The sequence below is a fragment of the Homarus americanus genome, unplaced genomic scaffold, assembly GCF_018991925.1.
Source record: "Homarus americanus isolate GMGI-L3 unplaced genomic scaffold, GMGI_Hamer_2.0 scaffold367, whole genome shotgun sequence".
Taxonomy (NCBI): domain Eukaryota; kingdom Metazoa; phylum Arthropoda; class Malacostraca; order Decapoda; family Nephropidae; genus Homarus; species Homarus americanus.
The window spans coordinates 11,393,427-11,407,110 of NW_024743709.1; the positions used below are offsets into that span (position 1 = coordinate 11,393,427).

At 40.4% G+C, this 13,684-nt stretch overlaps 1 protein-coding gene across 1 annotated transcript in view; it reads left to right on the forward strand.

Annotated features, from left to right (window-relative positions):
- Positions 1 to 3,692: 3,692 nt before the first annotated feature.
- The window catches only part of LOC121877474 (43 kDa receptor-associated protein of the synapse homolog), an 83,583-nt gene continuing 73,591 nt past the window's right edge, over positions 3,693 to 13,684 (forward strand). Inside the window, exons 1-2 of the mRNA XM_042383239.1 lie at positions 3,693 to 3,697; positions 4,010 to 4,517. Coding sequence (XP_042239173.1) covers positions 3,693 to 3,697; positions 4,010 to 4,517 — 513 coding nt within the window. The remainder of the gene's footprint in view (positions 3,698 to 4,009; positions 4,518 to 13,684) is intronic.

A 13,684-nucleotide genomic window follows, 5' to 3' on the forward strand; every position in this document is an offset into this window, starting at 1 on the left:
CTGTATCTTGTATTGTTTCCTACATCCTGTATTTTTCCTACTTCCTCTGCTGTTTCCTGTATCTTGTATTGTTTCCTGTATCTTGTATTGCTTCCTGTATCTTGTATTGTTTCCTGTATCTTGTATTGTTTCCTACATCCGGTATTGTTTCCTGTATCTTGTATTGTTTCCTATATCTTTGTATTATTTCCCTTATCCTGTATTGTTTCCTATATCCTGTATTGTTTCCTATATCCTGTATTGTTTCCTATATCCTGTATTGTTTCCTATATCCTGTATTGTTTCCTATATCCTGTATTGTTTCCTATATCCTGTATTGTTTCCTATATCGTGTATTGTTTCCTATATCCTGTATTGTTTCCTATATCCTGTATTGTTTCCTATATCCTGTATTGTTTCCTATATCCTGTATTGTTTCCTATATCGTGTATTGTTTCCTATATCGTGTATTGTTTCCTATATCCTGTATTGTTTCCTATATCCTGTATTGTTTCCTATATCCTGTATTGTTTCCTATATCCTGTATTGTTTCCTATATCCTGTATTGTTTCCTGTATCTTGTATTGTTTCCTATATCCTGTATTGTTTCCTATATCCTGTGTTGTTTCCTTCATCCTGTGTTGTTTCCTGTATCTTGTATTGTTTTCTGTATCTTGTATTGTTTCCTGTATCTTGTATTGTTTCCTATATCCTGTATTGTTTCCTATATCTGTATTGTTTCCTATATCCTGTATTGTTTCCTATATCCTGTATTGTTTCCTATATCCTGTATTGTTTCCTATATCCTGTATTGTTTCCTATATCCTGTATTGTTTCCTATATCCTGTATTGTTTCCTATATCCTGTATTGTTTCCTATATCCTGTATTGTTTCCTATATCCTGTATTGTTTCCTATATCCTGTATTGTTTCCTATATCCTGTATTGTTTCCTACATCCTGTGTTGTTTCCTACTTCCTGTATTGTTTCTTGTATCTTGTATTGTTATTTATATATCCTGTATTGTTCCCTGTATTGCTCCCTGTATTGCTCCCTGTATTGTTCCCTGTATTGCTCCCTGTATTGCTCCCTGTATTGTTCCCTTGGGTGCTCCAGAATGTGTCGGACAATCAGTTTCTGATTTGTATTAGTTTTTTTCTCGCTAGGAGAAGACTACCTTCAACATAGGCAAACCAAATCACCAGGCGATGCGGCGGCAGTGCTCTATACCTCCTTCGTTTGCTCTTCTCTCTTCCTATCCAACGTATAAAGATCTTTATACCTCGTCCCTACCTATGAGCAAGGATATGTTGACAGTTACATTAATGCTGCCAGAATAATATATAAAAAAATGGGGGGGGGGGATGTAACTGAGAAGATAATATCTTGTATCGGGGATTTTGTAATAGTGACCAACTTCAGAATTATCTCCTTGGAAAAGTTAAAGAGAGCGCAGCGGTGTAAGTAAAATATCGATATTTTTTATAAAAGGGAAATGTGACGTATAATGACCATAGCTTAGTATATTTGGGCATTGTTACGTGTAGCTAAAACATCTAGTTAACAGTATGACGAGTTTCTATAACACTTCCAATGATTACTTGATAAATTAGCTAAGATGTCAACCAGAAGTTTCAAAACCGTAGACAAAGTATAGTGAAATGAAGTTAATGGCACTTAATTAGGTATTTATCAATTAATTATTGGAGAGGGTATGTAAAACAACCCGTGACAATTTTCTTATTATATTTAAAATACTTATTTACGCACAAAAAGAATAATCACGAGACTTAGATGCAGGTTAAAACTTAACTTAAGTGTCTATACTAATTTATCACCGAAGATCAAGCAATGCTGACATTAATTGATCACCTATAAGAGTTATTGACGTGGTTTCTGCATATAAGCATCAAAACCACGTAGGAAAATATAATACAGAATTCACTACGGGATAGTAGTAAGGTTTCTACTTATTGTTGACAGAATCATATAATGATGCAAATAAATAAATATACGAGTAAACTATGTACGTTTGTCTCGTCACTACACTACACTTTTGATCACCGTTTCACAGTAGGTTGGTAACTCTTAGAAATTACCTCTTTTCACGCTGGTATAACTAAAGCTAAACAAGACCCTATGACTCAAATAAATGTTATTAGACTTAGCTTGATAGAAGAGCCGATAATTTGGCTGGGCACAGGAGGACTCATGGATGGACCAGCAGAGAAGTGCAGCACTTCGAGACATGACCCGTCAACTAATGGGGAGTTCTTATAATAAGTTATGAGGGTATGGGAGTGAATGCCGCTCCCGAGACTGTGCAAGCACTTATATCAACTAGTTTTTGGGCATGGCTTGTGGTGATGTCACTTTTCGATTCTAATTGTGGACTGGCTGCTATTTTCCCGCCACATAACATCTGGCGATGTGAGGTGGAGAGGGAAAGGGGAGGGTAGGCTGCTGCGGCGCGGGTGACGCCTGGTTGTCAGCTCCCACAGGTAGGCTTGGTTGTTTAGGAAATTAATAATCATTCATTCAATGGCCTTTTCTGCTTTTGTGTTTCATGTATCAGCTTATCCCAAGAGGGAGTGATCTCTTCTTCGAGAGCGCCCCGCATCAGTTGGTCCAAATTACAAAATCCCCGCTACAAGATATAACTCCTTGGTTACATAAAAATATTATTCTGGCAGCATTTATGTAACTGTCAACATATCCTTGTTCGTAAGTAGGAGCAAGGTACAAAGAACTTTATACCTTGGATAGGAAGAGAGAAGAGCAAACGAAGGAGGTATAGAGCACTGCCGCCGTATCGCTTGGTGATTTGGTTTGCCTTTGTTGGAGGTAGTCTTCTAGCGAGAAAAAAATCAGAAACTGATTGTCTGACACATTCTGGAACACCCTAGCCAGCCAGGTCACCCTTGGGTTACCCTAGCCAGCCGGGTGATTCTTGGCCCTAGCCTGGGTCACCCCAGTGTGACTAGTCACCTTATTGAAAAGCACTGTATCCTGTAGTCGAACCCTCTATCCTCAAGTCTACCTCTGTATCCTCTAGTCTACTCCATACTACTCCACAGTGCAAGTTAACTCCCTCTTGATGTTGCCCCTGAGCACTGGGCCCTCAGTACATAGCATGGCCGACACTACCTTACCGCCTCTCACTTTCCCACCTTTATAGTTAGGTACTAATTCTGCAATTGGAGCGACTGGGGGCGCCCCGCTTCTTGGCCGGCCGTGAAACCCGAGCAGATTGCAATGTTGATACTTTATTCGTAGGCCCCCAAAGGTACACTGTAAGCACACACACACACAAGGTTATAACAACAGTATCGTACCAACTCTGAATCCCTGCAGTGTGTTTTTTATGTAGTAAGTAACACCCTTCAGGGACGTGTCACCTTACGAGAAACTGAGACCTGGTGAGACACAGTAGGTCGCCTGGGTGAAGGTGACACGTGTGTGTACTGTAGTAATTATTTCACTGTTGTCGAGCGAGTGACCTGTCGTACGTGTAAATATTGGCTCATGACCAGCGTTAGGGTGTACAGGATCTACACTGTACTACATACTTGGTGTCTGTGTGACTACAGAAGATTTATCTACATCTGTTATTTATGTCATCTGATAAACGGGTCTAAAATAAATATATTCGTGTTGATGTTTGACTGCTATTGTAGATAATGTCAAAGTAATTTATTGCGCTAATGAACAAACATGATGTATGATAATGAGGCTTATTTGAATGTAAATGAACTGCACAGCGACACAGGCGTTGCCCCCCACCCACATAGCCAAGCGGGAGTAGGGAATATATATAGTGTATAATTTCTGGTTTAAAAATCTAAAATTTTATATACACAACCAAGCATTATGAAACATTTATATGGTATATATGTTTTTACTCAGACAGACCATCAAGGCTTCACCATCTTTGATGAAATGTTAGAGTAGCCGCCTTGCCCCACCTTCTTCCTACTCTTGATTATACATCTTTATAAAGAGCGTAAGTCAGAACATGTTTTACTCTACAGAGAGATGCTGGATTTTGGGTTCCAACAACTGGACATTGCCAACGAAATGGACTCGCCAATGTTGCGAGCGGAGGCTTACCTAACTTTAGCCCGAGGTAACGAGCGGCTGGGCAACCTGGAGAAGGCTGTGTCGTACTGCCGCCATTCACTCTACAACCAGTGTGATCAGTCCCGCACTACTGGTTACGTCCACCTCACCCTGGGCAACACCTACCTCGTCTACTCCAGCTACAGCAAGGCCATCGAGCACTACGAACTCGCCCTCAAAGTTTCTCGCAGCATTCACGACACTGCGCTCGAACTCCAGGTATACTGCGGCTTGGGACACACCTTCTGTCTCTTGCAGGACTTTGAGAAGTCTCTGTCCTTCAGCGCCAAGGCATTCGAGCTCTCCAAAAGTTTCCACATCTGTGATCTTAACTCCAAGTTCCAAAGACTGTCGCTGGTGACGCTCGCGACGCCCCTCAGAAAGTTGGGACGACTTCACGAGGCCAAAGACTGCTGTCAGGTGAGTGTGTCTGTTATACATGCAGGGCGGGGCGGGACTGCTATACCCATCATTCATACAGTGCGTGAAGCATTTTAGATGTATGAAGATTTACTTTAATTATTTCATGTATTGTGGACTACCATTACTCCATTTGATTATATTTTATACCTGCTAAAAATAATTTTTATAATTTCTTACATCCCAACGATGGTGTATATTATAATATAGTTTATCTCTTACGGATAACTACAGTACATTTACTGTATCCATGTAAATCCTGAGAAGCGTCACTATAACTTCTCGCACTACGTGAGGTTAATAAGAACATACATAAGACTGGAGAAAACTGCAGCGGCCTATTGGCCCAAACTGGGCAGTCCCGTTTACACCCAACCCCTATTGTTCATATATCCATCCAGCCTATGTTTGAAGCTATCCAGCATATTCGAGTTAATGATGATGTTTGGTAACTTGTTCCACTCGTCCACTACTCTATTTCCAAACCAATGTTTACCTATCTCGCGCCTAAATTAAATTTGTCTATTTTACAATTATTGTTACGAGTTCGATCCTGGGTGGATAGTTTGAGTACCTTTGATATATCACCTTTGTTTAGCCCTGACTTCCATTTACACACCACGATCATATCGCCCCTCACTCTACGTCTCTCGATGGAGTGCAAATTAAGAAACTTCAACCTGTCTCTGTACTCAAGGTTCCGGATGCCCGGGATTAGTCTTGTCATTCTCCTCTCAATTCTTTCTAGGGATTTTATGTCCATTCTGTAGTACGGTGACCACAACTGAACTGCGTAATCCCAGTGAGGTCTCACAAGCATAAGATACAGTTTTAGGATAACCTCGCTAGTCTTGCAACCAACATTCCTTTTTATGAACCCAAGTATTGTACTTCGTTAGCCTTGTTTCGAGCAAATGCACTTTGTTGACTTCGTTTAAGATTCCTACTTATCATTACTCATAAATCTTTCTCACAGTCGGATTTTTCTATAACAACGTTGTTCATCTGATATCTGGTTTCTTTGTTTACATCCCCTAGACCAGTGGTTCTCAACCTTTTTCACTCCATTCCCCCCTTGAGGAATTTTCAACATCCTCGTGGCCTCCTTCACTTTTCTCCCAGAACAAACAAACAGACAAGTGATAAAGACTAAAGAATGATAAAGAAGGACAGATAAATAGGACAAGAGTTAGAATAGCAAACCCACATTCACATACATAACACGCCCATGCATTCACACATGAAGCACACATACAGTCATACACAAACATGCACACAAGTAAACATTCACACTCAAGCTAGCAAGCTGAAGTGTACTTCCTGTAAGCAAGAACACGCCTCCTTTGACAAGCACTGCCCAACTTGGGAGAATGAGAAGAATAGTGAGTCATACCAATTTAGCACTAAAAATGGTAGGATTATATAAGTAAAGAATGAGTATGAACAACAATGGCACCAATAAATAAGGAAATAATTAATAAAGGAAGTGTACAAATATTACACCCACGTTAAGCAGCGACCACATGAATTATGAAACAAAATAAGTAACACCAATTACGGAATATATTATGCTTGAGTCGAGCTCAAACACAATATATGGTTCAGACAATACACTCCACTGTTTTCGTGATGGTATCCCAAGCCAGACTGAGATATATCGAAGTCTTTAAACTGCTAGGGGAACATATGGGCACGGGGGTGGGGGAAACTGCAGTGGGAGAGGGTAAACAAAGTAAAAGATTACAGGGAAATAGTGTTAGGAATGATGACAAAACTAAATTAAACAGGGAGTTTAAAACTAAACGCGGTAAAGGGAGGACTCAGAACACGACTAACTTAAATGTCTACTATGCGAACAGTAGAAGTATGAGAAACAAAATGGATGATATTAGGGCCTTGGTATGTACCGAAAAAATCGATATAATAGCATTCACTGAAACATGGATCAACCTAGACACACGTGAGTTACCTGTCGAATACCAAATTGCGGGTTACAAATTGTTCCATACCGATAGGCAGACCAAGAAAGGAGGCGGAGTAGCAATCTATGTTAGGGATAATCTGAAGTGTGAAATAAATAAGGAAATAAAAACTGAGCGGAATACAGAAACAATTTAGATAGAATTAAGCGACGTTAGGGAAAAATTAATCACAGGAGTAATATATAGACCTCCCAATCTTGATAGAGTCAATGAGCGACTTATCTGGGATGAAATGAGCAGGGCTTCCATACATAACAAAGTCTGTATAGTAGGCGACTTTAACCTTGGCCAAATAGATTGGACTGACCTTACGGGTAACTCAGAATCAGAGGATTTTCTCGAGACGATCCAGGACTGTTTCCTAAGTCAACATATAACCGAACCCACACGGGGTAATAATATACTGGACTTAGTTCTGTCGAACAGAGAAAACCTCATTAGCAATGTCGAGGTAGGGAACGAACTTGCAAACAGCGATCACAAAGAAATTAGATTCCAGTTAGATTTTCAGGGCAGACGTAAGGAAAATTCCACTGAAGTACCAGATTTCAGAAGGGCAAACTTTGACAGTTTAAAGAGGCAGCTGAGAGAGGGGGTGTCACGCTTGGCCGTGAACCTGACAGATGACTCCGACCTGATAACGAGATCTGAGATTGCCGAGTTCCACGACAATTTGAATAATGAGTTACTTAATGCACAAAGGCAGAACATACCATACAAAAAACTCAGATCAGACAACAATGACCCTAAATGGATAAATAATTATTTAAAGAACATCATTGGCCAAAGGAAGGCTATAGGTAGAAGGATAAAGCGTGGCGAAATTTACCTCCAGGATTATTATTAGATATTGGCGAGTAGGGTTAAAACCGAGATAAGGAAAGCCAAGAGGAATAATGAGGTAAGGATAGCAAGGGAGGAGAAGACAAACCCCAAAGGATTCTACCAAATGTATCAAACTAAAACACGAAAAAAGATTGGACCAATACGGTCAGATACCAGCAAGCTCACTCATAACGACGGAGAAATGAGCAATAATTTGAATAAATATTTTTCAACAGTTTTCACCACTGAAAATTTAAAAATGATACCCGAGGCACCGACTCTATTCAGAGATAGTGAAGAAAACAAATTAAGCGAGATAGTAGTGACTAGTAACGATGTTAGTAAGCAAATAGACAAACTAAAGCCTAATAAGTCACCTGGTCCCTATGAGATATTTGCCAGAGTATTAAAGGAATGTAAGGAAGAGCTTATTATGCCCTTAGCAAAGTTGTTTAACATGTCCTTAAAAACAGGTGTACCAGAATCCTGGAGGATAGCGAATGTAATACCGATTTTCAAGAAGGGGGATAGATCACTATCCTCTAACTACCGCCCAATCAGTCTAACATCAATAGTAGGCAAATTACTGGAAGCAATCATTTCAAACTCTATGCGAAATCACCTGGAGAAGCACCGATTGATCAATGATTCCCAGCATGGCTTCACAAGCGGACGTTCTTGTCTAACTAATCTATTAACATTCTTTTCATCAGTTTTCGAATCGGTGGACGAGGGGCACAATTATGATGTGGTATATCTCGACTTTAGCAAAGCCTCCGACAGAGTCCCCCACGAAAGACTAATTAGAAAGGTAGAAGCTCATGGCATCAAAGGTAACATCCTTAAATGGATTAGGGCGTGGTTACAGAACAGGAAACAGCGAGTGAGCATTAACGGCACTAAGTCCCATTGGAGCAACGTCACAAGTGGAGTTCCCCAAGGCTCAGTACTTGGACCATTATTATTTATTATATACATAAACGACATAGATATCGGCATAGACAGCAACATAAGTAAATTTGCTGATGACACTAAAATAGGAAGTGTTATTAAATCTGACGAGGACTCGGCAAAACTACAGGAATATCTAAACAAATTTTTCGAATGGTCTGAAAAATGGCAGATGAAATTCAACGTGGACAAATGTAAAGTACTCAGCATAGGAGATGTAAACAGGGAAACCAGATACCAGATGAACAACGATGCCATAGAGAAATCCGACTGCGAGAGAGATTTAGGAGTAACGATAAGTAGGAACCTCAAGCCAAGTAAACAATGTGTTTTTGCTCGTAACAAGGCTAATAAAGTACTTGGGTTCATACAAAGGAGTGTTAGTTACAAGACTAGTGAGGTCATCCTAAAACTGTATCTTGGGCTTGTGAGACCACACCTGGATTACGCAGTTCAGTTCTGGTCACCGTATTACAGGATGGATATAGAATCATTGGAAAGAATTCAGAGGAGAATGACAAGACTAATTCCGGGCATAAGGAACCTTGAGTATAGAGACAGGTTAAAGCATCTTAATTTGCACTCCCTCGAGAGACGTAGAGCGAGGGGCTACCTGATAGAGGTGTATAAGTGGAAGTCAGGGCTAAACAAAGAGGACATTACAAAGGTACTCAAACTATCCAACCAGGAGCGAACTCGTAACAATGGTTTTAAATTAGACAAATTTAGATTTAGGCGTGAAATAGGTAAACACTGGTTTGGAAACAGAGTAGTGGACGAGTGGAACAAGTTACCAAATATCATCATTTACTCGAATACGCTGAATAGCTTCAAACATAAGTTGGATGCTTATATGAGCAATAGGGGTTGGGTGTAAACGGGACTGCCCAGTATGGGCCAATAGGCCCGCTGCAGTTTCCTCCATTCTTATGTTCTTATGAGATCATTAGGTCCTATCACCACTTGCAAAGGGATGACACACGGACACGTACTGAACAAGTCAGTTCAGCAGCTCGGTCCAGCGCCTGTCACACAGACAGGGACTGGACCTGTGAAATCTTAAATAATCCGTAAAAATAAAAAAAATTAGCACCAGAGTGCATTGTCGTTATGATTAAACAAAATGACAAAAAAAGAATGAAAATTCTCTTCTGCCAAATCAAAATAAGTAATACAAGTTTTGTTTAATTCAGATTCCCAACATTATTTGGAAACATACAATTTATACCAGCTCGCCGTGGCTCCCCTAAATTCTTGCCGTGGCTCCCTCGGGGGCCATGGCCCCTAGGTTGAGAACCACTGCCCTAAACTAAGTACTTTACATTCGTCCACATTAAATTTCATCTGCCATTTTTCAGGCCATTCGAAAAATTTGTTTAGATCTTCCTGCATTTTTTCGGAGTCATCATCAGATTTAATTACACGCCCAATTTTAGTGTCATCAGCAAATTTATTTATGTTGTTGTCCACTCCGATATCTATGTCGTTTATGTATATAATAAATAATAATGATCCAGGTACTGAGCCTTGGGGAACTCCACTAGTGATGTTACCCCAATCTGATTTAGTGCTATTAATGCTAACTCACTGTTTCCTGTCCTCTAAACACGACCTAACCATTTTAGAATATCTTCTCCAATGCCATAAGCCTCCACTTTTCGTATAAGTCTTTAGTTGGGGACTCTGTCGAAGGCTTTGCTAAAGTCGTTATAAACCACATCATAACCGTGCCCGTCGTTCACTGATTCGAAAACAGCTGAAGAGAATGTTAATAAGTTAGTCAGACATGAACGCCCACTTGTGAAGCCACATTGGGAATCATTGATCAACTTGTGCTTCTCCAGGTGATTTCGAATAGAGTTTGAAATTATTGCTTCCAGCAATTTGCCAACAATTGATGTTAAACTGATAGGACGGGAGTTAGAGGATAGTGATCTATCTCCCTTCTTGAAAATCGGTATCACATTCGCTATCCTCCAGGACTCTGATACTACACCCGTTTTTAAGGACATGTTAAACAATTTTGCTAAGGGCATACTACGATCTTCCTTAGGCTTTAGTTTGTCTATTTGCTTACTAACATCGTTACTAGTCACTACTATCTTACTTAATCTATTTTCCTCACTATATCTCTATATAGTCGGTGCCTTGGATATCATGTTTAAATTTTAGGTGGTGAAAACCGATGAAAAATATCTGTTCAGATTATTGCTCATTTCTGCATTGTTATCAGTTAGCTCATCCAATCTTGTCTCATGTTTTAGTTTGATACATTTGAAACAATCCCTTGGGGTTTGACTTTCGCCTCCCTTGCTACCTTAGACTTTAGCAAAGCGTTTGACAGAGTACCACATCAGAGGCTTCTGAGAAAAGTTAAGGCTCATGGTATCAAGGGGAAAGTTTTAAATTGGATAAAATCGTGGCTCACCGATAGAACACAGAGGGTCAGCGTAGATGGTGTTAAATCTGAGTGGGGCTGTATAACCAGTGGGGTTCCCCAGGGGTCAGTACTGGGCCCACTCTTGTTCATAATCTATAAGAACATAAGAAAATAAGGAGTCTACAATAGGCCGATTGGCCTGTGCATGGCAGCTCCTGTCGACAGTTACTACCACTCTCTATCATCCATGAATCTATCCAGCCTCCTTTTGAAACTTTCCAGAGTTCCCGCACTTACTACAAAGTTGCTAAGCTTGTTCCACTCGTCCACCACCCTATTTGTGAACCAGTTCCTTCCTATCTCCCTCCTAAACCTAAACTTATCCAACTTGAATCCGTTGCTCCGAGTCCTATCCTGCTCGGATATTATAAGAACTTTATCTATATCCCCTTTATTGATTCCTTTCACCCACTTAAATACTTCTATCATATCTCCCTGCACTCTTCGTCTTTCTAGGGAATGCAAGTTAAGTTTCTTTAACCTATCCTGATATAGAAGGTTTCTAAGTCCCGGAATCATTTTTGTCATTCTTCGCTGCACCGACTCTAGTGAATTTATATTCATTCTATAATAGGGGCACCAGAACTGGACCGCATAATCGAGGTGCGGCCTGACTAGCGCAAGATATAGTTGCAATAAGACCTCTGCACTCTTGTTACTTACACTTCTAGATATAAAACCCAATACTCTGTTTGCCTTATTTTGAACATTAACGCACTGTTTTCTAGGCCGTAGGTCCGGGCTTACAAGTACCCCTAGGTCTCTTTCACAAGTCGACTTCTCTAGGTTGATGTTGTTAAGGCTGTATACATTATAAGTATTTGTTCTTCCAATATTAAGTACGCTGCACTTGCTGGTGTTGAATTTCATTTGCCATTTTTCAGACCACCCCTGCAGTTTATTTAGATCCTCCTGTAATGCATTTGCATCCTGCCCTGAATTAATTTGCCGCCCTATTTTGGTGTCATCCGCAAACTTGCTTATGTCACTGCTGATCCCAGTATCTAAATCGTTTATGTAGATTATGAACAAGAGTGGGCCTAGTACTGACCCCTGGGGAACCCCACTGGTTACACGGCCCCACTCAGATTTAACACCATCTACGCTGACCCTCTGCGTTCTATCGGTGAGCCATGATTTTATCCAATTTAAAACTTTCCCCTCGATACCATGAGCCTTAATTTTTCTCAGAAGCCTCTGATGCGGTACTCTGTCAAATGCTTTGCTAAAGTCTAAGTAAATAACATCGTAATTTTCGTCATTATCTACTACCTCGAAGACTTTCCTAAAAAACGTTAGCAGATTTGTTAGACAAGATTTTCCCTTTGTAAACCCATGTTGAGAGTCGTGATTAATTTGCTTTTCTCTAGATGCGATCGGATGCTATCTGCTATAATTGATTCAAGAAATTTCCCCACTACTGACGTCAAACTGATCGGCCGGTAATTTGACGCTGATGCTCTGTCTCCCTTTTTGAATATGGGTACTACATTTGCCTGTTTCCACAACTCTGGCACAACTCCAGTGTCTAATGATTTTGTAAATAAGTTTACGAGGGGTCCGCTAATCTGTTCCCTACACTCTTTTAAGACTCGAGGAAAAATTTCATCCGGCCCTGGGGATTTTGTATTCTTTAGTTTATTTATCTTCTTAAGAACATCCTCTTTTCTGATAGTGATATTCTTTAATTTCTCTTCTTCCTTTCCCTTAAATATCAGTTCCACCTCCGGAATTTCATCTCAAATTTCTTCTGTGAAAACTGATAAGTAGTTGTTCAATGCTTTGCTTATTTCTTCACTGCCATTTATCAATTCTCCCCTCCCTGACTTTAAAGGCCCAACTTTGTCCTTGACCTTTGTCCTATATACCTGGACAAATCCCTTGGGATTCGCCTTGGATTCTCTTGCTATTTTGATTTCATAGTCTCTCTTTGCTTTCCTTACATTTTTCTTAACATTCCTAGATAGTTCATTATACCTGTTTCTGAGCTGCTCCTCCCCTCCCTTTAATTTCATATATATTCCTTTCTTTATTCCTATGTCATGTTTAAGTTTTCTGGTCATCCACCTTGGCTCATTCTTATTTGACCTAATTTTTCTGTGTGGTATATTTTGTTCTTCTGCTTTATGTAGTATACTAGTGAATATATTATAGTCATGATCAATTGTTGTGTCATCTATGACCTCACCCCTTCCTACTGGGAACTGACGTGACTGTTCCCAGGTGACCTCACCTAGGTACCTTCTTAACCCCTGATAATCCTAATCTGCCTATCGGTATGGAATAATTTGTAACCTGTAATTTGGTATTCGACAGGTAACTCACGTGAGTCAAAGTTTATCCATGTTTCGGTGAATGCTGCTATATCGATTTTCTCGGTACATAACAGCGCCCTGATTTCATCATTTTGTATCCCATACTTCTATTGTTTGCGTAGTAGACATTTAAGTTAGTCGTGATCTACATCCTTGACCACCGAAGGGTCAAGACATATCTGGCGCTCCTCTAGGAGCGATAAGTTGGCCCATGCCAACTCCCTCCCCTGAACCCTTCTCCCCACTGGAATATCAACAAGTTCTCGCCAGAAGTTACAATTTAATTTAGGAAAGGAATGGAACCAGTGTTGAATAGAGGTGAACAGTGCTCAAGTTAATGAGAACAACTCAACAGTAACAGCCGGGTCGTACCCAAGTTAAACTTCACACAGTGAGGTCCCAAGGGGTGCTGGTGGTAGAGTGGTACCGCTCTTGCCTTCGCAAGCGGGTTCGATTCCCGGGCCGGTGGAAGTTGTTTGGACTTACTTCCTAGCCCCCATTAGTCCCTGTTCACCTAGCAGTAAAGTAGATACCTGGTGTAAGTCGAAAGTTGCGAATTCGTATTCAGGGACAAGTTGTTGGAGCTTCCAAAAACTTGATGACATAAAAACCATTGACTCTTCAGGCTTCTATGCCCTTGACTCTTCAGGCTTC